A 21911-nucleotide genomic window follows, 5' to 3' on the forward strand; every position below is an offset into this window, starting at 1 on the left:
AGAAATGTGTATTGCTCCCAGAATGCTCTTTAAATATATGCAAATAAATACAGAAGCATGAAAGCAAGACTGGTGATTGTTTGCTTTCAAAATAAAATGCGCACAAAATACATTTGCAAATTCTGATGGATCCTTCTAACTCCAGATTTGTGAATACTCCCAGACATCTGAAAGAAACACTTAGTGATTATTCCTTACCTTAGAATTACCCCCAGACTTCAGACTGTTTTCGCAAAGTTTTCGTCAGCATCAAAAGGTGGCGTTGTGCGGCTCCGCGTCTGTCGGCGTTGAGGTCGGCGAGATGACGTTGCCGCAGCTACTTAGACACCGTCCTCGCGCACTGACGTCTTTTCTTTCTTTTTCCATGCCAGCAAGCGCAGATCCGGAGAGACTGTACCCCCAGTCACTTTTTGACTGAGTTTTTCGAGGCCTTTTGTCTCTGTTTATAGAGTCGATAGACTCCTGGTGCTGTAGGGATGCCCGGTTTCAAGTCCTGCGGGAACTGTCAATGCATGATGTCGGTGATCGACCCGATCTGCTTGTGTCTCTACTGCCTGTCACGCGACGTCGACCCTAAGTCGTGCCCCGACTGCTGGGCTATGGCGTCGAAGACTTTGCGGGAGCGGTGTCGGAAGTTGCTTGAAGTCCGGCAGTCGGCTCTGCACTGTTCAAGGTCCCGGTCCCATGGGAGGTCGAGGGACCGATCGTGGACCCATAACCATCGTTCGTCGGGGTCGAAGTCTTCGCACTCGGGGTCAGGTAAAGGCGAAGCATCACAAGAAGTCGAAGTGCCATCACTCTCTAGCTTTCCCTCGCGCGACGCGGCTGAGGGTGCGGACGGTGCCTGCCCCGTGGCTCCAAAGGAGCCTACGCTGGCGCCGCCAGCCTACCCGCCCTTCCCGGGTATCGGCGACTCCGGCCCAGCTGCAAGAATTTCTGTCATCCATGGCCCGCCTCTTTGCGCTGTTGGGCCCCGCGAGCCTGACTGGGGGCCCTCGCTCTTCATTGTCGGCGGCTCCGGCATCGCTGTCGGCTCCGGCGCAGCAGGGACCCCAAGGATCCAGGCCTGGATCCCAGTCGATGCCGGCTGACTTCGTGACACCTCCACCGACGTCGACCCCACCGGCACCACCTCCGATGTCTCTGCCCCCGGACGACGTTGTCCCAGATTTCAGCCCTGATGTGGACACGGCACCAGAATGGCGTCGCTTGACACTAATTCGGACGCCAATGGGGCCTTTCTACCCCTATGTCCAGCCTCCCTATTTTCGGCCTGTTCATCAGCCTTCAGAGGAAGGGGAGGACTGGGAGGGGTCTGAGGACCCTCTCACAGCACAGTGTGAGGTTGACCCGGACTGGGTAGAGGAATTGGGGGATGCCAGCTGTCTTGACACCTCTCCTGACCTTGGCATTCTAACTCCTCCTACCGTGGCTACAGAGGAGGGTGTGAGTTATGCAGTGGTGTTGCGTAGGGCAGCCGAGGCTCATCACCTTGAACTCCCTTCAGTGGTAGTCAGGACTAACCTCCTGACAGAAGTGCTTTAGCCGGCGACTACCTCTGTGGAGCCACTGCTGCCTTTTAATGATGCACTTTCAGACGTTCTTTTGGGCACCTGGTCCAGGCCCAACACAGGGGCTCCTGTGGATAGGAATGTGGCCCGATCCCATTTTCCTTTCCCAACACCCCACCCCTGAGAGCTCGGTTGTCCAAGCCTCTCCGTCCCAAAGCGCATTCCCTTCTGTACCCCCGGACAGGGAATCCAAGAAACTGGAACAGTCCGGCAAGAAGATTTTTTTCTTCTGCCAGTTCAGGGCTGTGGTCTGTGAACACCGCATGCCTCTTGGGCCGTTTTCCCACTCTGTGTTGGATATGGTGGCGCAGGTGCTGTCTCATTGTCCGGAGGAGGCCTCGACAGTGCTCTCTCAAGCGATTGCTGAAGGGAGAGATGCAGTGAAGTTCACGATTTGATGTGGCCTTAACACCGCTGACTCGCTGGGCAGAGCGATTTTCACGACAGTGGCGCTCCATCGCCACGCCTGGCTGAGGACCACTGGTTTTTCGGGGGATGTCCAGAACACCTTGATGGACATGCCCCTTGATGTCATTCGCCTTTTTGGCAATAAAGCGGATAGTGCGTTGAAGCGCTTTAAGGACTCACAGGCTACGGCCAAGTCCTTGGGTTGTTCGGCCACGTGCCCTCCTCCGCCTTCTGCTTTTCGCTCCTTTCGTGGCCATGGAAGGGGCGCCCCGACATGTTCGCTCCAGAGCCACAGGTCTGCGCAGCAACAGTCTCAGCGCGGATGCAGACGTGGGACCCGCCAAGGCGGGTCAGGGGGCCAGCGGGCGGGTCAGTCCACCTCCACCCAAGCCACCACTGCCTCCAAACCTTCGTAGTCCGGTCTTTCACGTCCATCTAACGCCAGTAGGCAGCAGGATCGGCCATCACCTCCCCCACTGGAGCACCATCACTTCGGACAGGTGGGTTTTACAGATCGTCCGAAGGGGCTACTCCATCCCCTTCGAAACTACTCCTCCAGCCATGCCACCCCAGTACCACCGCATGTCGGGGGTTCACTTTTATTTATTTATTTATAGAGCGCGACATTCTTCCCAGGGTATATCAATGAATGAATGAATGAATAAAATATTTAATAAAGCGCACTGCGGCCAAGCGGCTTCCTGGCGCTGAGGACCTGATCAGAACTCCCAGAGAGCACCCGGGAGACTAGGAAGGAAAAGCCTGAGAGAAAAGAAAGGTTTTGAGGGCCTTACGGAAGTGAGTGTAAATGGGAATAGAGTGAATGGAGAGTGGAAGACTGTTCCAGATCTGAGGGGCCAGGACTGAAAACCGGATCCTGACTTAACTTCACCCATTGCCTTCAACACCTCAGGTTCCGTGAGGGGAGGGAATTTGCTCATTTCACACATTGCTTCTGGGTGCGGGGTCTGAAAATTCTCATTCGTGATATCTATTTCCGTGATAGGATTAAAAGTGGAGTATATTTGGCTAATTTTGTCCGAAAATAAATTACTGATTTTTTCGCAGGATTCTGCAGAGGGGGGAATGGTTTGGGACATGCTGGTTGGTTTGCAAAGTTCTTTCACTATTTTATAAAGCTCTTTGGTTGAGTTGCAGTTTTCATTTATTCGTTGCGCAAAGTAGCTCTTTTTAGCATTTTTGATGGCGTGATTGTACATTTTAAGTTCAGATTTGTACCAAGATCTGTCTAATTCTAGTTTGGACAGTCTCCATTGATGTTCGGTGTGTTGGCACTTTCTTTTAAGTGCTTTGAGTTGAAGTGTATACCATTTCTCGATGAGAGGTCTTTTTAATCGACTGGGCTTAAGTTTGGGGGCGATTTGGTTCAAAGTTGTTTTGATCTTGGACTCCAGGTGTGCTGCGGTTGAGTTTGTTGAGAGCTCATTCAGGGATAGGGTATTAGGGGGGGGGGGGGGGGGGGGGAAGTGTTGTAGGAATGTTGTTTCAGTAACTAGCCTCCATGCTCTGTTATTTGTCTCTTTGGGCTTGCATGGATGCGTTAGTTTGGCTGGCAGTTCCAATGAAAATGATACTAGTGAGTGATCTGTCCATACTAGTGGTTTGATCTCCTGGATGACAGTGGATTCGATGTTGGAGAAAAGTAGGTCAAGGGTATGCCCTGCAATGTGAGTGGGCTCCTTGATCCCTTGCTTTAATTGGAGAATTTGCAGGTCACTCTCCAATTGTGAGACCACCGGATAATCAGGTTTTTCGTAATGCACATTAAAATCGCCAATTGCTAAGTAGTTCTTGTGTTTCATGCAGACAGGTAAGAGTTGGGTAAGTAGCCTGGTGCTCAGATTGGCTTGGCAACCAGGAGGGTTGTATATCACGGCGCCGGCGAGTAAGGTGAGACCCTTGTGGAGTTTTTGGAAGGATAGTGTTTCGATCTCATCTTGAGGGGCTACTTGTATGGTCAGGCAGGTGAGATGGTTTTTAAACAGTATCGCTACCCCTCCCCCTTTTCGATCTTTCCTGTCTTGGCTGACAATTTTGTAGTTGGCTGATAGGACGTTAGCAACGTCCGGGGAGTTGTTTTTGTCCAGCCATGTTTCTGTAATAAAAACGAGATCAGGATTTTTTTCATTAAGAGTGTCCCAAATATTGGTAGAATGCTTCGGGACTGATCTTGCATTAAAGTATATGCGTGACAGTTTAAGGGTGTTGGATTCTATCTGCCTTCTTATCTGGCTTTGTCCCAGACTGCACCATTTACATGCATTGCAAGAGAATGGGCCATGCATTTCTCCCGGGCGAGTTTTAAGGCAGCGGGAGCGGTCAAGGCCTGAATGGTGCAAAAGAGTTAGCAGTGCATTTCTCGCATATCTCTGGGTGCTTAGGTCCGGTTTGTTCTCGCAGACGGGCTTGCCTTGAGCGGGCCCGCTGCGCGCGTCCGCTGGCACATCGGTCTGTTATAGCGGAGAGCGCGGGAACCTGGCTCCGCCCTCCCTGAGACCGGAAATGCCGCGCGATTGGACCGCTACTCCCTGGATCGCCCTCCACTCAATCGGCACACAGCCGTGGTGGACCGGGGCAGGGGAGCTAGCGGGGACCAAAGTGATCACAGGTAATAGATTTTAACATGTGCAAATGAGCAGAATGAGCAGCAGGATAAAATAAGTTTTTAAAACTTTAAGAACAGCCAATGAAGTTACCGATTAGCGTCTGAGTGTTCTGCTGTTCAGCAGCAGCTTTCCCCCAGTAATGCTGCGCCTCTTGGCCAAGGGGGCCATCGACCGAGTTCTTGCGCCAGAAGTAGGACGTGGCTGTTATTCCCACTCCTTTCTGGTGCCCAAGAAGGACAAGGGCCTGTGTATTATCTTGGACCTCAGGGACGTCAATCGCTTCCTCCGGAAGGAGAAGTTGAAGATGCTAACTCTGGCTCAGTTCTTGTCTGCTCTCGACCCTGGAGACTGGATGGTAGTGTTGGACCTGCAGGACGCGTATTTTCATATTCCTGTACTGCCGGCCCACAGACGTTATGTGGTTCACGGTAGGCCACGTGCACTTTCAGTTTACCGTGCTTCCCTTTGGCCTTACCTGTGCCCCTCGGGCACTGGTAAGGCCACTGGCGGTGGTCGCAGTTCATATGCGCTGATCAGGGGTTCCAGTCTTCCCCTATCTTGACGACTGGCTGTTGAAGGCGAGCTCGCCACAGACAGTCGTCTCTCACCTCCAGACCAAAGGCCGACCTCCTGCATTTGCTAAGGTTCTCCATCAATGTGCGGATTCCCTCTCAGAAGCTCCTCTTCATCGGAGCGTGTCTGTATACGACGCAGTTTCGGGCCTATCCTCCCGAACGGCGAGTCCTGGATATTCAGGCTATGATTCTGATATTTCGGCCTCTATCCTGTGGCTGCCTCCTGCTGGTCACTCATGCCAGATGGCATATGCGGGCTCTGAAGTGGGACCTGAAGTTCGAGTGGGCGCAGCATCAGGGGAACATGACCGATTACGTCCAGATCTCGGAGGGCACTGCACAGCAGCTGCAGTGGTGGCTCACGTACCGGCATTGGGTCCAGGGCAGATCCCTCTCCCTTCCCCAACCGGAGCACACAGTAGTGAGGGACGCGTTCCTCCTGGGATGCGGGGGCCCTATGGGAGAGGCGGAGATCAGAGGCCTCTGGTCTCCGGTGATGTCCAGGCTCCATATCAACCTTCTGGAGCTTCGGGCGATCCGACTTGCACTGAAGGCATCCCTTCCCTCTGTCAAAGGGAAAGTGGTGCAGGTGTTCACAGACAGCACCACCGCCATGTGGTACTGCAACAAACAGGGCGGGGTGGCGTCGTAGACCCTATGTCAGGAGGCTCTGCATCTCTGTACATGGCTGGAACAGCAGGGCATTTCCCTGTTGATTCATCATCTGGCAGGTTCACTGAACGCCAGGGCGGAGGAACTCAGCCGCAGGTGCATGATGGATCACGAATGGCGTCTTCACTCAGACATGGCGCAAGGTCTCTTTCGACAGTGGGAAGAGCCTTGGTTAGATCTATTCGCCACCGAAGAAATTGCTCAATGTCAGCAATTCTGTGCGTTGGAGTTTCCAAGGCGGCACTCGCTAGGCAACGCTTTTTGTCACGAGTGGATTTGCGGTCTGTTGTATGCCTTTCCACCTATACCACTTTTGCCCAGATTGCTGAAGAAGATCAGGCACGACCAGGCCCAAGTCATTCTTGTGGATCTGGACTGGACTCGAAGAGTTTGGTATCCCGAGCTACTCAGTATGACCATCGATCCGACTGCCTCTTCGGAAGGATCTTCTGTCGCAGCAGCAAGGGATGGTCCTCCACCCAAACATGTCCAGTCTCCACCTCTTTGCGTGGAGATTGGACGGCGGCAGTTGATTCCTTTCGACTTGCCTCCTGAAGTCTGTGATGTTATTCTGGCAATCAGGCGTCCCTCTACTAAGTTGGTATACGCCTGCAGGTGGAACAAATTTGTGACATGGTGCACAGCAAAGACTGTGGATCCTCTTTCTGCCCCTCTTTCAGAAGTCCTACTGTTCCTTCTTTCTTTGGCCCAGCAGGGCTCTGCTCTGGGTACTATCAAGTGCTACCTTTCTGCTATTTCGGCTTTCTCAGGCTCCCTGATCAGCCCTCTCTTTTCAAGTTCCCTGTTATAAATAGATTCTTCAAAGGCATTACTCATTCTTTTCTCCTGTTCCCTTCGTAATGCCTCAGTGGGACTTGAACCTGGTTCTTATATACTTGATGTGCGCTCCCTTTGAGCCTCTTCACAACTGTCCTCTTCGTTTGTTAACTCTGAAGATTGCTTTCCTGGTTGCCATCACCTCCACAAGGAGAGTGAGTGAGCTCCAGGCTCTTTCTTGTAAACCTCCTTTTCTGTCTGTCCATCCAGACAAAGTTGTGCTCAGAACACGTCCATCCTTTCTGCCAAAGGTTGTCACTGCCTTTCACATCGGGCAGACCATCAATTTGCCCTCCTTCTTTCTGGCTCCTCACCCTTCCAGAGAGGAAGAGAGGCTCCACCGTCTGGACCCAAAACGTGCATTTTCATTTTATCTCAATCACACACAACAGTTCCGGGTGGATGACCAGCTCTTGGTTGGCTACGTAGGCGCCAAGAAAGGTCGGGCCGTACACAAGCAGACTATCTCCCAATGGGTTGTCTTGTGTATAAAAGCCTGCTATTTTCTGGCGAAGAAGGAGCCTCCGGTGGGGCTGCGCGTCCCTTCCACCAGGGTGACTGCTGCCTCTACGGCATTGGGACGTGGTGTCCCCATACCAGACATCTGTCAGGCAGCTACGTGGACCTCGTTGCACACTTTTACTAAGCACTATTGTCTGGACAGCCAAGACCGGAGAGACGGCTTATTTGGCCGTTCGGTTCTCCGGGACTTCCTGGTGTGATCTTGGTTTGTAGACCCACCACCGAGATTGGTATTGCTGGGCTAAGGTAAGGAATCTATCACTACGTGTTTCTTTCAGATAAACAAGTTACTTACCTTCAGTAATGATATATCTGAAAGAAACACGTTAGTTAGATTCCTTACCTTAGAATATCCCCAGGCGTCAGGCTGGATCCGGAAAGATTTTTCGTCAGCAATACCCTTGCGCGTCGCTAGGCGTCGTCTGCGGCTCCGCATCCGTCGTCAGCGTCGTGATAGCTGGGATGACGTCGTCGGAGTACTTAGACACCGCCATCGCGTGCTGACGTCAGTTCTTTTTTACGTGCCAGTAAGCGCAGATCCGGGAAGAGCATACCCTTAAGTCGCTTTTTGACTAAACTTTTTTGACTTTTTTGGTTCATCTTTCGAGTCAACCTCGACTCCTGGTGCCGGTAGGGATTCCCGGTTTCAAGCCATACGATGCCTGTAACCGACTGATGTTGGTTACGGATCACCACTGTCGGTGTCTACTGCCTTGGGGCCGACCATGATGCCCAGTCGTACCCCGACTGCCGGGCCTTGACCTCGAAGGCTAGGCGGGAACGGTCCCGCAAGCTCCTCGAGCTCCGGCAGTCGGCTCCACTTGTCTGGTTCGAAGTCCTCGCATTCAGGTAAGTCGAGACACAGTAAGAAGTCATCGAACAGGCAACATCACTCTTCTGACTCCCCTCGCCGGTCGTGCGACTTAGCTGAGGGTTCGGGTGGCACCACCCGCGCGGCTCCGTTGGAGCCGCAGAAGTCGTGTCCGGCCCCATACCCTCCGGTCCCTGGGCCTAACGTGACTCCGGACGAGGTTCGAGACTTCCTCGCGGCCATGAGGAGTCTTGCTCCACCGTCGCGGCCTGTCGGCGCACCTTCGGGCCCGCGGGTCCACTTGGGAGGCCTAGCGAGCCGGCTTCGGCCCCGGCGCCATCGTCGACTTCGGTCCTGACGCCGCAGGTCCCCGTGGGATCCAGTCGATGCCGGTTGACCTACGACCCCTCCGCCGGTGCCGACCCCTAAGGTGCCACACCCGGCGCCGTCTTTGGACGATGTCGTCCCCAGTTTTAGTCCGGGTCCGGCGTCGGAGCGGTGCCGATGGATGAGCAATTCATCTACCGCCCGGCTCCGTCCTTTCAACCTGTCTACCAGGAGTCGGATGACGGGGACGACTGGGAGCGGTCTGAGGACCCTCTGGCACAGCAGTGCCAGTTCAATCAGGAGTGGGCAGACGAGCTGGAGGATGCCAGTGATCTCGATACTTCACCTGACACTGGCTTCGTCTCTCCTCCCTCCGTGGCTACGGAGGAGGGTGCAACCTATTCTGTGGTGCTGCGCAGGGCTGCCGAGGCCCTTCACCTGGAACTCCCTGCTGCGGCCGTGAGGACTAACCTCCTCACTGAAGGGCTTCAACCGCCAGTAAGCTCATCGGAGCCTCTACTGAAGTTCAATGAAGCACTCACTGACGTTCTGATGGGCACCTGGTCCAAGCCCTCCACAGTCACTCCTGTGGACCGGAACGTGGCCCGGCGCCACCTCCCTGCTCCGGGCGACCCCAGCTTTCTGTCAGTGCACCCCACCCCTGAGAGCCTGGTTATCCAGGCCTCTATGTCCCAGACCGCCTTCCCATCCGCTCCTCCGGATCGGGAATCCAAAAGGTTGGAACAGTTTGGGGAGAAGCTGTTTTCCTCTCTAAGTTTGGGGTTGCGGTCCATTAATACCGCGTGCCTTTTGGACCGTTACACCCACTCCTTGTGGGATACGGTGGCAGACGTGCTGCCCCAGTGTCCAGAGGAGGCCCGGACACAGCTCGCCCAGGCTCTTGCTGAGGGGCGGGATGCAGCATGGTACTCAATTCGATGTGGGCTTGACACCACGGACTCGCTAGGTAGGTCGATTGCGACGACGGTGGCGATTCGTCGCCAAGCCTGGCTGAGATCCACAAATTTCTCCGGGGATGTCCAGAGCACACTCAAGAACATGCCCATCGATGGCCGTCGCCTTTTTGGCGACAAAGCGGATAGTGCGCTGGAGCGCTTTAAAGACTCCAGGGCTTCGGCCAAGTCCTTGGGCCTCTCGGCCCCGCGCCCGCAAACCTCCGCTTTTTGCCCCTTTCGTGGCCAAGGAAGGGGCGCCCCCGCACGTCCGTCTAGCCACAGGCCGCAGAACCAGCCTCTCAACGCGGTCGAGGACATGGATTCCGCCGAGGCGGAGCAGGGGGACAGAGTGCCGGTCAGCCCACATCTGCCCCAGCAGCATCTGCCTCAAACCCTTCCTAGTCCGACCTTTCAGGCCCATTCCACGCCAGTGGGAGGCAGAGTTCGCCATCACCTGCTCCACTGGCGTACCATCACGTCGGACAGGTGGGTGCTGCAAATCGTCCGAAGGGGCTACTCCCTCCCCTTCGAGGCGACCCCTCCAGCCATGCCACCGCAGTACCACTGCATGTCGGGGGGTCACTTTCAACTTCTGCAGTAGGAAGTTACTGCCACCTTGGCCAAGGGGGCCATCGAGCACGTTCCTGGCCCAGAAGTAGGTTGGGGTTGTTACTCCCACTACTTTCTGGTTCCTAAGAAGGGCAAAGGGGGCCTGCGCCCTATCTTGGACCTCAGGAGCGTCAACGCCTTCCTCCGGAAGGAGAAGTTCAAGATGCTCACCTTAGCTCAGGTTTTGGCTGCCCTAAACCCTGGAGACTGAATGGTACCGTTGGACTTGCAGGACGCATATTTTCACATCCCCGTCCTGCCAGCCCATCAGCGTTACCTGCGGTTCACGGTAGGCCACGAGCACTTTCAGTTTACCGTGCTCCCCTTTGGCCTCACAAGTGCCCCTCGGGTGTGCACGAAAGTGATGGCGGTGGTCGCAGCTCATCTGCGCAGATTAGGGGTTCCAGTCTTCCCCTATCTCGATGACTGGTTGTTGAAGGCGGGCTCGCCCCAGGCAGTCGTCTCCCACCTCCAGACTACGGCCGACCTCCTGCATTTGCTCAGGGTTCTCCATCAATTTGCCGAAATATGAGTCCCTCCCAGAAGCTTCTTTTCAATGGAGCGGTTCTGGACTCTGCGCTGATTCGGGTCTCTACTCCAGAACAGCGGGTTCGGGATATTCAGGCTCTGATTCCGATCTTTCAGCGTTTATCCCGAGTTTCGGTCAGGATGGTCCTGCGGCTGCGCAATGCCTCTTTCGGCAATGGGGAGAGCCTTGGTTAGATCTATTCGCCACCGAAGAGAACGCGCAATGTCATCAGATCTACGCTTTGGAATTTCCAAGGCGGTACTTGTTCGGAGACACTTTTCGTCACAAGTGGAGTTGCGGTCTGTTGTACGCCTTTCCTCCTATACCACGTCTGCCCAGAGTGCTGAAGATCAGGCGCGACCGGTCCCAAGTCATCATTGTGGCTCCGGATTCGGCTCGAAGGTACTGGTATCCCGAGCTACTCAGTCTGTCTATCGATCCCCCGATTCAACTGCCTCTTCAGGAGGACCTTCTGTTGCAGCAACAGGGGACGGTCCTCCACCCGAACCTGTCCAGCCTCCACCTCCATGCTTGGAGATTGAGCGGCAACAGTTGATGCCATTTGACTTGCCTCCTGAAGTCTGTGATGTCATTCTGGCAGCCAGGCGTCCCTCCACGAAAACGGTATACACCTGCAGGTGGAACAAATTTGTGGCATGGTGCACAGCAAAGGCTGTGGATCCCCTTTCCGCCCCTCTTTCTGAAGGTCTCCTATTTCTTCTTTCCCTGGCCCAGCAGGGCTCAGCTCTGAGCACCCTCAAGGGATATCTTTCAGCTATATCTGCCTTCTTACGGCTTCCTGATCAGCCTTCTCTTTTCAAGTCCCCTGTTGTTGATAGATTCTGCGTTCCTGACGTGGAAAGTCGTGTACAGAACTGACGTCAGCGCGCGAGGGCGGCGTCTAAGTAGCTGTCGCGATGTCATCTCGGCGACCACGATGCCAACGACGGACGCAGAGCCGCACGACGCCACCTTCCGACGCGCAGGGGTACTGCTGACAAAAACTTTCCGGATCCAGTCTGACGCCTGGGGTTAATTCTAAGGTAAGGAATCTATCACTAACTAATGTTTCTTACAGATATATCGTTGCCGAATGTAAGTAACTTGTTCGTTAGAACTATCCATCACAAGAAAAAGTTACCTTCTGTTTTTTAAACTGAAAAATGTATTACCTTTCCCGCACAAATGCAGTTTCACATCACATAAGAAGGGTACTTGAATTATGTTGCTTGGTGCAAATTTACAACTTTCAGGAATTCACAATAGTTCTCAGCAGTAGGCCCGGAACGCGTAATCCTGGCAAACGTTTGTGAATACAATTTTCGCATGAGCAAATGCACATTATGCAAAATTCTGCTGACCTGTTGCAAGTTCACTTTCCCTAAACTCATGTTCTGACAGTGGTAAACATTTTATCCGTTCCCTTGTTAAGAATAAATGCTGAAACGTTTCCAGTGTAGGAAAGTAGGATCTGCTTTCATAGTTACCCACACTTTTTGCTGGTGTCAGTATGTTTTTTTTGTTGTTTTTCTTTACTAGTCTGGCTAGGATCCTGCTAATCAGCACCGCAGCCACTGTGCTTCCTCCCTAAAGGTGACATGGTAAGTACTTTCGTAGCTCCACTTTTTTGTACTGGTGTACCCTTGTTAGTCCCTACTATATGGTACTAAGATACCGAGAGCATATGTACATCAACTGGCCGCCTGTGATCAATAAGGGCAAGACTAGGAGGTCTCGGAGGCCGAGGCTGCAGGGGTGCTGATGATCTGGACTGCCCTCTGGCTGCCCGACCCTTGGGGTCGGAATAAGTGGTGCCCACGGGCACGCGGAATTTGCTTAACTTGCAGGATACCTATTTTCACATCCCTGTCCTGCCTGCCCATCAGCACTAACTGCCGTTTAGGGTAGGCCACAAGCATTATCATCCTGGTAGTGACACATGCCAGAAGGCATATGCAGGCTCTGCAGTGGGACCTGAAATTCCAGTGGGCGCAGCATCAGGGAAGTCTCTCCGACATGGTCCAGATCTCAGAGGGAACTGCGTGAGACCTGCAGTGGTGGCTGACAAACCACGAATGGGTCAGAGCCAGACCTCTCTCCCTTCCCCAATCAGATTTCACAGTAGTGATAGATTTGTCACTCCTGGGAGAGGTGGAGATCAGAAGACTCTGGTCTCTGGCAGAATCCGTACTCCACATCAACTTACTGGAGCTCTGAGTGATTTGTTTCGCATTGAAAGCTTTTCTTCCTTACATCAAAGGAAGGCTGTTAGAATTGTTCACAAACACCACCACGTGATACTGCAGTAAACAGGGCGGGGTGGAGTCATGGACGCTTTGTCAAGAAGCCCTGCGTCTCTGGACTGGGCTGGAACAGCAGGGCATATCACTGGCGGTTCAACACCTGGCAGGTTCTCTGAATGCCTGAATGGAAAAACTCAGCCGGAGGTGGCACAAGGTCTCTTTCAGCTGTGGGGAGAGCCTTGTTTAGATCTGATCGCCTCCGCCGAGAACTCGTAATGTCAGCAGTTTTGCGTGCTGGAGTTTCCAAGGCAGCTCTTGCTCTGAGACGCTTTTCATCTCGAGTGGAGCTCAGGCCTTCTGTGCGCCTTTCTGCCTATACCACTCCTGACCAGAGTGCTCAAAAAGATCAGGATCAATCAGGTCAAGTCATTCATGTGGCTCCGGACTGGGAATGGAGAGTCTGGTATGCCGAGCTTCTCCAATAGAGCATCGATCCTCCAATCAGGCTGCCCCTTTGGGAGGATCTTCTGTCGCAGCTGGAGGTGAGGGTCCTCCACCCGAACCTGTCAACTCTATGCCTCAGTTGATAGCATTTAACCTTTCTCCCAAAGTTTGTAATGTTATTTTGCTAGCCAGACGTCCCCCCACCGAGACAGTGTATGCCTGCCGATGGAACAAATTTGTATCATATTGTACAGAAAAGGGGATTGATTCTCTTTCGGATGTTTTGCTTTTTATTTTAACCCTTGCCCAGCAGGGATCTACTGTGGGCCCTCTGAAGGGGTACCTTTCGGCCCGATCTGCCTTCTTGAGGCTGCCAGACCCACCTTCATTATTTAAATACCCCATTGTTAATAGATTCCTCAAAGGTCTTGTACATATGTTCCCAACTTCCCCTTTTATTATGCCTCTGTGGCATAATACATTTTATTCTCACCTTTGTGATGTGTGCTCCATTCGATCCTTTGATCAACTGCCCCCTCCGGCTGCTTACTATCAAAACAGCCTTTTTAGTTGCAATCACATCTGCGAGGAAGGAGAGTGAATTTCAGACTTTCTCATCCAAGCCTCCTTACCTAACCATATTCCCTGAAAAATTGGTGCTTCACACTAAGGCCTCTTTCCTTGTGGGGCAATCTGTCTCCTTGCCCACATTCTCCGCTCCTCCGCATCCCTCTAAAGAAGATGAGAAACTCCACTGTTTGTTCCCAAAAAGAGTGTTGTCTTTGTACCTTAACCGCACTAATGAGTTCTGGGTGGACGACCTGCTCTTCGTGGGGTACGTTTGAATGAGGAAAGGTTGTGCATTGCAGAAGAGGACTATATCGCGATGGGTCATCCTCTGCGTCAACATTTGCTATGCTCTGGCCAAAAAGCAGCTCCTGAAGGCTTAAAGGCTCATTCCAACAGAGCAAAGGTTCTAGTCCTAGGCATTGGTCAGGCAACAACGTGGGCATCTTTGCACCCTTTTACCAAGCACTATTTCCTTGACAGTAATGTCCACAGGGATGGCCTATTTTGCTGCTCTGTCCTGCAGGATTTTCTGTTTTGAGTGGTCTGCTGTCCCTCCTGCAGGGATAGTATTGCTTAGTTCTCATCCAGGGGATACTCATCAATAGTCATAATCTATGAATAATCCCCGCCCATGTGCGGGATCCCGGAGCATATAGAAAATACATATATATAAATATATATATATATACATATGTGAAAACATATAAATGCAGCCTAATAATGTTCAAAACATGGCAATGCTGTAAATTACATATTTTTGCATAGTAGTGCCCCCGTAACCCGTAAGGAAAAAAGGAAGCATCAGGCAAATTATAACACAGCACTGCTTTATTGCCATAAAGCAACATGTAATTGTAGGCATTCGCCAGTAGGCTGCAGTAGAGTATCAAGAATACAAGACAACTGACACCTTGCCTTTAAGGCATTAGAGTAGGGGGACCGTGCCTTTAAGGCCTGCCCGTGACCCCCTGCTCCCATGATGCACTACAGGTGACAGTTGGGCCAGTTCTTTTTTCCGGCTCCTTCTGTGAGGATCCTGGAGCTTGAGCTCTTCAGTTTTTTGACTGAAATTTTGAATTACAGCTTTTTCTAGCTTTTTTCGACGTTTTCTGGCTTATAAGGGCTAATTCTGCTGGTTCCAGTGAATTTTCCAATTTTTTTCCAGTCAGAATGTCTCCTTTATTTAGGAAATGCCCTTCTTGTGGTAATAAAATGGCACTGCTGGATCCACACTCGGTGTGTATTGTGTGTTTACCATCAAAACACGATCCTGACCAGTGTCCCCACTGCCAGAAGTTCTCAAAGCGCACTCTGAGGGACAGAGAGCGCATTAAACTGCATGCAAGACTGGAGAAGGAACGAAGCCGTCGTGAAGGCGAGCATTCCTCATCAAGACCACCTTCTTCAGCTACGCAAGTACAGAAACGGCGACATACCAGCTCCCCGGGCTCCAAGAAGACCAGGAGTCCAAGAGGTTCGCCGTCGACGTCGAGGATGCCGGCGAAGAGGCAGAGAACTTCGGCGTCAAGGGATTCATCCCACCATCAAGAGTCTCCGCCGCGCAAAAGTAAGTCGGCGTCGAGAGGCGGCCCTTCGGGCTCGAAGGCTGCTAGTCTGGTGACATCTGAACTGTCTCCGTCGACGTCGAGGCTTCCGTCGACGTCGAGACACTCTCCGCCACCCTCGAGGGGGTCGACGTCGAGAGATGCGGCGACGTACATTCCGCCGCGAGTGGGCCGGTCGCCGTCGATGGTTACCCCCACTCGGCGACATAGAAGGTCGACGTCGAGAGGAAGATCGACGTCAAGAAGTCGACGTCGAGAGAGGTCGCCGTCAAGTTCACCACGTCGACGTCGAGAGAGGTCGACGTCGAAGTCGCCCAGTCGACGTCGAGAGAGGTCGACGTCAAAGAGTCGGCGTCGAGAGAGGTCGACGTCGAAGTCGCCCAGTCGGCGTCGAGAGAGGTCGACGTCGAAGTCGCCCAGTCGACGTCGAGAGAGGTCGACGTCGAAGACACGGCCGACGTCGAGGTCATCTAGCCGACGTCAGGTGCCAGAGAAGAGGAGATCGACATCGAGGTCTCCACGACCGGCGTCGAGACCAGAACGGCCACACTTGCCGATGGTGACGCAGACGTCGTCGACGTCTTCCATACATCACTTCTCTCTCATGTTTTGATTTGTGATTTTATTTTATTGCAGGTACTCCAGAGGGGTTATGTCTCCTGAGCGACATGTACGAACACGATTATATTTCACTAGTGAAAGCCATGTGCATTCTCTACTCTCAATACTTCGATTTGGTGCCTTATGTGATGTAAGTAGAATGTAGCAACGTGAAATGTACTCAAGGGATTCGACGTCGAGGGCGAAGACTGGACCGCCCGCGGAGAGGTCCCCAGGAGAACAGTCATCATCTCCGGGACTGCACATCGTGCAAATATCTCCAGAAAGATCACCCGAGGCTCCAGAGCGGTTTGGACTTTGGGGTTTGGACTGCAACTAGATGTCTCTATCAGATGAACAAGTTACTTACCTTCAGTAATGCCTTATCTGATAGTCATAATCTAGCCACAGATTCCTTACCCAGCCACCCATTCTCCCTGCACTGTGGACAGGTTTCTAGGGTCAGGGCTGATTCCTTTCAGGGCCCATGTTGTTCAAAAACACACCAATGTCAGTGCACTTCGTGGCTCTGCGCTCCTGGTGTGGAAAGTCGTGAAAAGTATCTGACGTCAGCTTGCCATGGTGGTGCAAATTTAGGTGATGTGGACGTCACTACGGCGTCGAAACGTCACCCGAAACCGACTGATGACACCTACCGGCGCACCAGGGTATTGCTTTAAGAAAAATCTTCTGGATCCAGTCTGACGCCTGAGAAATTCAAAAGTAAGAAATCAGCAGGTAGATTGTCTCTACCAGATAAGGTATTACCAAAGGTAAGTAACTTGTTCATATATTCTTAAAGCACTTTAGGCCATGATATAATTTAAAAGTAAAATTAGCTAGAACAGATACTTCTCTCTCATGTTTTGATTTGTGATTTTATTTTATTGCAGGTACTCCAGAGGGGTTATGTCTCCTGAGCGACATGTACGAACACGATTATATTTCACTAGTGAAAGCCATGTGCATTCTCTACTCTCAATACTTCGATTTGGTGCCTTATGTGATGTAAGTAGAATGTAGCAACACATTCTTTGATACATTAATGGAATGTGCTTCTCCATTTGAAAGTAACAACTGAATCACTGGAATCCAGCGATCAGAAACTGATGAATATTGTGTAATAAATTTAACCGATTTGTTTGAATGATTTGGAAGAATGTAGTATCCTATGGCATTTTGTTTGGTATTGAATAAGATGAAAATATGGTGCAGGCCGCAAACAGCTGTTTGGACCCCAATGCTTTTCTGACCACCCCTCTAGGAAGAGTCTAAATGCATGGAGGCATTTGCCAAAATTATGTTCTCTTCGAGCAGTCTTGCCCTCATGTCCCTCAATACCAGCTGCCTCCTGGGGAGATGCACTCTGGCTTTATGGGACATGATGGCTGTTGCTTGCCTAGGGACCCAGATGATGACAGGCCAAACTTTCAATGCAATATTAAAAGTGGACAAGACACGGCAAAGTACTCCATTCAATTGTGCTTAGACACAACCAACTGTCTGGGTAGAGCAGCAGGCATTAGCCTGGTGCTTAGACGCCACAATTGGATCTATTTCAATGGATTCTCCAGTGACATCCAGCAGTCATGGTTGATTATGCACTTTGATGGGACCCCTCTCTTTGCAGACCAGGTGGATTCGACCCTAGAGCATCATAAAGACAATAAGGCAATGGCATGCTTTCTTGGGCTCTCTCTGCCAGTGCGCCGATTTTCCCAACAGTTTCACCCTTTTTGAGGCTTTGTGAGGGATATTAACAGAAGCAATGCAACAGGCCTTTCAGTTCTTTGAGATTTAGACAGTGCATCAGGTCGACCGCATCCAGGTCCCAAATGGCTAACGATCAACCCAAACATGAGCCTCTCCTCTCCCAGCTACTACAAAACTGCTTTAAATCACCTTCGGCAACACACAATTGCCTGATGAGAGGTCATATCACCTTTCACCTCCCCGGGTGGAGGAGGATCTCATCAGACCAATGGGTCCTCCAGAAAGTGGAACACGGTCAGTCTCTGCCCTTTCTGTCAGATCCCTCAGATATGCCACCCACAGCACACCACTTTGTAATGTAATGTAAAATGTATTTCTATAGCGCCAGTATCACTCGAAGAGTATCATGGCGCTCACCCAGCCCAGATGAAAAGGGTTGGTGGGAGAAAACACACTTCACGCTAAACATTACATACTTAAACCATTGCCATACATGCAGCGTCAGTCCTTGAAAAAAGCCAAGTTTTTAATGCCTTCCTATATTGGGTTTCATGAGACATAGAGCGTATAGCAAAGGGAAGCTTATTCCACGCTGTGGACCATTTGTCCATACTACTAGGAGAAGTTCAGGCTCTCTCGTGTCCAAGGGAGTTATAGAGAGGGTCTCAGCATCCGAGATAGGGATTGGCGGTTATTCCCTTTACTCCTCCCCATCCTAGATCTTCGCCCTAGTTCTCGTGGTCCCCTTTGGCCTGATCAGTGCACCTTGTATGTTAACAAATGTGATGGTGGTGGTTGCAGCCCAGTTGCAGAGAATGGGAGTAACATCCTTCCCATGCTTCGACGACTGGTTGCTGTTGGCAAACTCACCTAAAAAAATCATAAACCACCTTTAGACAAGGGCCAACTTGTTGAGATAGTTAACCTTTTCCATAATTGTGCGGAAATCACACCAGACTCCTTCACAACAGCTCATCTTCAGCAAAGCCATCTTGGATATGGTGCTTCTCCAAGCTTTCCTTCTGTCTCAGTGAGTCCAGGACATTCAGGCAATGATCCTGGCATTTCAACCTCTGAACTGGGTTTCAGTGAGAGTGGCTTTGAGGTTTCTTCGCCTTTTTGTCTCCAGTATCCTGCTTTTGGACACATCAAGTGGTACATGAAGGCTCCTCAGTGAGACCTGAAGTCTCCGTGGGCTCAGCACCAAGGGACCCTTTGGATTCCATCCACGTGTCGGAGAAGATGGTGGAAGACCTGCAGTGGTTGCTGCTCAAGCCACCCCTCCCTCCTACCCCCCACCGCACCAAAAGCTAATGGTTGCGATGGATGCATCGTGGCTGGATTATCTAGGCCATCTGAAAAAGGTGGAGATCAGAAGACTCTCGGTACCTGGCAGGATCTTTAATTGACAGAGCGGGCAAGCTTAGCTGACGTGGCTTAGTGGATCACGAATGGTAGTTACACTAAGAGGGGGCAGAGGGTGTCCTCCAACTTTAGGAACAATCCTGGTTCGATATATTTGCCCTGCCTGAAACACATAGTGTGCTGGCTTTTGATCTTTGGAGTTCCCATAGTAGTTCTCCCTCGGAGACGACTTCCACTCGGACTAGGGCTTGGGACTCCCATATGCCATTTCCCCCCACTTCTCCTGGCAAGAGTATTGAAAAAGATCAAGAAAGACTGGGCCCAAGTCATCCTAGTGGCTCCAGACTGGGCAAGGAGATTGTGGTACCCAGAACTTCGTGCTGTGAGCATAAATTCTGTTTCAGATGTCCTTTGGGAGGACCTCCTGTCGTAACAACTGGGTCGGGTCATGCTTCCGAGATCTGCACAAACTGCGCCTCCATACGTGGAGATTGAGCGGTGACAAATGATAACTCTCGATTTATTTTTTCCTCAAAGTATTTGTTATCCTAAAAGCCAGAAATCCTCCCAGCACACAGTATAGGTACTACGATGGGAGAAGTTTGTTGTCTGGGGTTCTTCCTGTGATATGCAGCCTTTACAGGCAAAGTTGTCTGACATTCTATTGTTTTTCTCTCTATCCCGGCGAAGGGTTATCTTTCGTCCTTCCTGCGGTTGGCCAATCATCTATCCTTTTTCAGATCACTGGTTGTAAATTTTTTTTTTTTTTAAGGGGCCGATCCACATGTTCCCGTCAACACCTTTTGTTTATGCCACAGTGGGACCTCAATTAGGTTCACACCAACCTGATGTGCACTCCCTTTACACTGATGCACAGCTGTCCTATAAGCCTTTTGACCATTACAACAGTGTTCTTCATTGCTGTCTCCTCTTCTTTATGAGCAAGTGAACTCCAGTCCTTATCCATCCAGCAACCTTACACATATTTCATTCTGGACAGACTTGTCCTCTGGGCAAAAGTGACTTTTTTGCCACAGGTAGTCACGCACTTCCACATAGGGCAATTCATTACTTTGCCGTCTTGCTACGCCTCATCTCATCTGTCCAAGGTAGAGGAGCGGCTTAATTTTCTTGATTCTAAGAGTGCCCTCACTTTTTACACCAATCCAACAAGAGACACTTGATTAGACAATCAACTTTTTTATGGCTTCTCCGGAGCCAAAAAGGCAAAAGCAGTACCGAAGAGAACCTTCTCCCAGTGGATTGTATAATGCATAAAGATTTGCTTTGGGCTAGCCAAGAAGCAACCCCTACAAGACTTGCATGCTCGTTCTACCTGAACAAAAGTTGCCACAACTGCTCTGGCACACAGTGTAACAGTCTTGAACAGTGATACTCAAATTACGACCATTACATGTGGCCCCCCTGACCTGTACATGTGGCCCCCTCATCAACAACAGCATTGAGCTGCTGTTTACGTGACTCTGCACTATTATTATAAAGATGTTAAACAGGCAAGCTTGCATTTAAATGTTAATTTAAGTTAAAGAAAGGAAGTAACTAGTGTGTCCTGCACTGCTTAGCTTTAGAATACCTTCATTATTAAAGACACCTTGCAGCAAAAGTGTAATAGTATGATAAAGTCTGTTCAAAATTGAAAAGTGTAATTCATTCACATGCATAACTGTTTCACCTTAGTACATCAGATCATATCAATGCACTGAAGTATTTTCTTTTAAAGTTTTCAAACATGACTTTAGAAGCATTCGTTCTTCACCCCAGCCTGACAACAATGCCAATAGTAAACTAAGAGGCAAGTCAGTCAGCTGACTTGCCTCTTAGTTCAGTATGGGCATTGTTGTCAGGCTGGGGAGAAGAAAAAAAGTTCTATCACTTTAAAAAAATATATATACTTCTCAATGCACTAATAATAATAATTATGTGCTCTCTTCAGGTGGCATGGGTTTCTAATATACATGAACAGCATTGTAGTTTATTAAATCAAACACAGGAGGGGTTTTTGTACAGCACACATCCTAAATGCATGTATTTCGAGGTCCTCATATGTGAGAATGAAGAAAAAGTGAAATAAAGAAAATGACTAGGATAGCACAATTTTGTTAAGTGGAGTAGCCGAGATTATTCCCAAGATTCTGGTTTCACATTGTGCATATCAGACTCTATATGTATATGCTTCGCTTCCCTAAACCCACCGTGCCGCCAGCACCCCTGCCTCACCACCAGCCACCACCTTGCTGGCATCAAAGCGGCACTCGTTCACATCAGAGACCAAACTTTGTGACCCCTGGGAAATTTTTTGGGACCTATGCCAGCTACCAATTTTTTGTGACCTGTGCCAGCTACCTACCTGGGCATCCCTCCACACCTTCACAAAGCACTATTGCCACATGTTCACAAAGCTCTATTGTCTCGGCATCCAGGTCCGGCAGAATGAACACTTTGCCTGATCGGTCCCGTTGGATTTCCTGCTCTGAGTAATTCCACAGATCCACCACTTGGGGTGGTACTGTGAGGACTCTGTGGTTAGTAGAATCCATAAGAAGAACAAGTTACTTACCTTTTGGTAATGCCTTTACTAGTAGCGACTTTAACTGCTGATTACTCACCAACCCTTCCTCTTCCCCGCTCTGTGGAATGGACTCTTCTGATGGATATTTCTACAAGCAAGTCCCAAAATTAGAGGACTTTACACTGGCGTATTCTGATTTCTATGTCTCCATATGCGACTGCTCGAAAAAAGATCAGAAAGAAACTTGCATCAAAGCGCATAGGTGTAGTACACATACAGTGGCCCGACATCCCATGTGGGGTGGGGAGGGCCCGAAACTGAGCTCACAATGCCACCTACTGGCATGTTAGAGAGTTGCTATGAAAATCTAACAGTTCTAGTCAGGCAGCTAGGGAAATGCAGTAGGTGTGCAAACTGCGGTTAGATAGTCTGTATAT

The 21911-nt window shown here is 50.7% G+C and overlaps 1 protein-coding gene across 2 annotated transcripts in view; it reads left to right on the forward strand.

Annotated features, from left to right (window-relative positions):
- PPIP5K2 (diphosphoinositol pentakisphosphate kinase 2) overlaps window positions 1–21911 on the forward strand; it is a 1583220-nt gene that overhangs the window by 884649 nt on the left and 676660 nt on the right. For both annotated transcript variants that reach the window (XM_085632565.1, XM_085632566.1), the window contains exon 21: window positions 16760–16874. In XM_085632565.1, the coding sequence (XP_085488691.1) occupies window positions 16760–16874 (115 nt within the window). The remainder of the gene's footprint in view (window positions 1–16759; window positions 16875–21911) is intronic.

Source organism: Triturus cristatus, chromosome 2_1 (genome assembly GCF_964204655.1).
Source record: "Triturus cristatus chromosome 2_1, aTriCri1.1, whole genome shotgun sequence".
NCBI classification, from domain to species: Eukaryota; Metazoa; Chordata; class Amphibia; order Caudata; family Salamandridae; genus Triturus; species Triturus cristatus.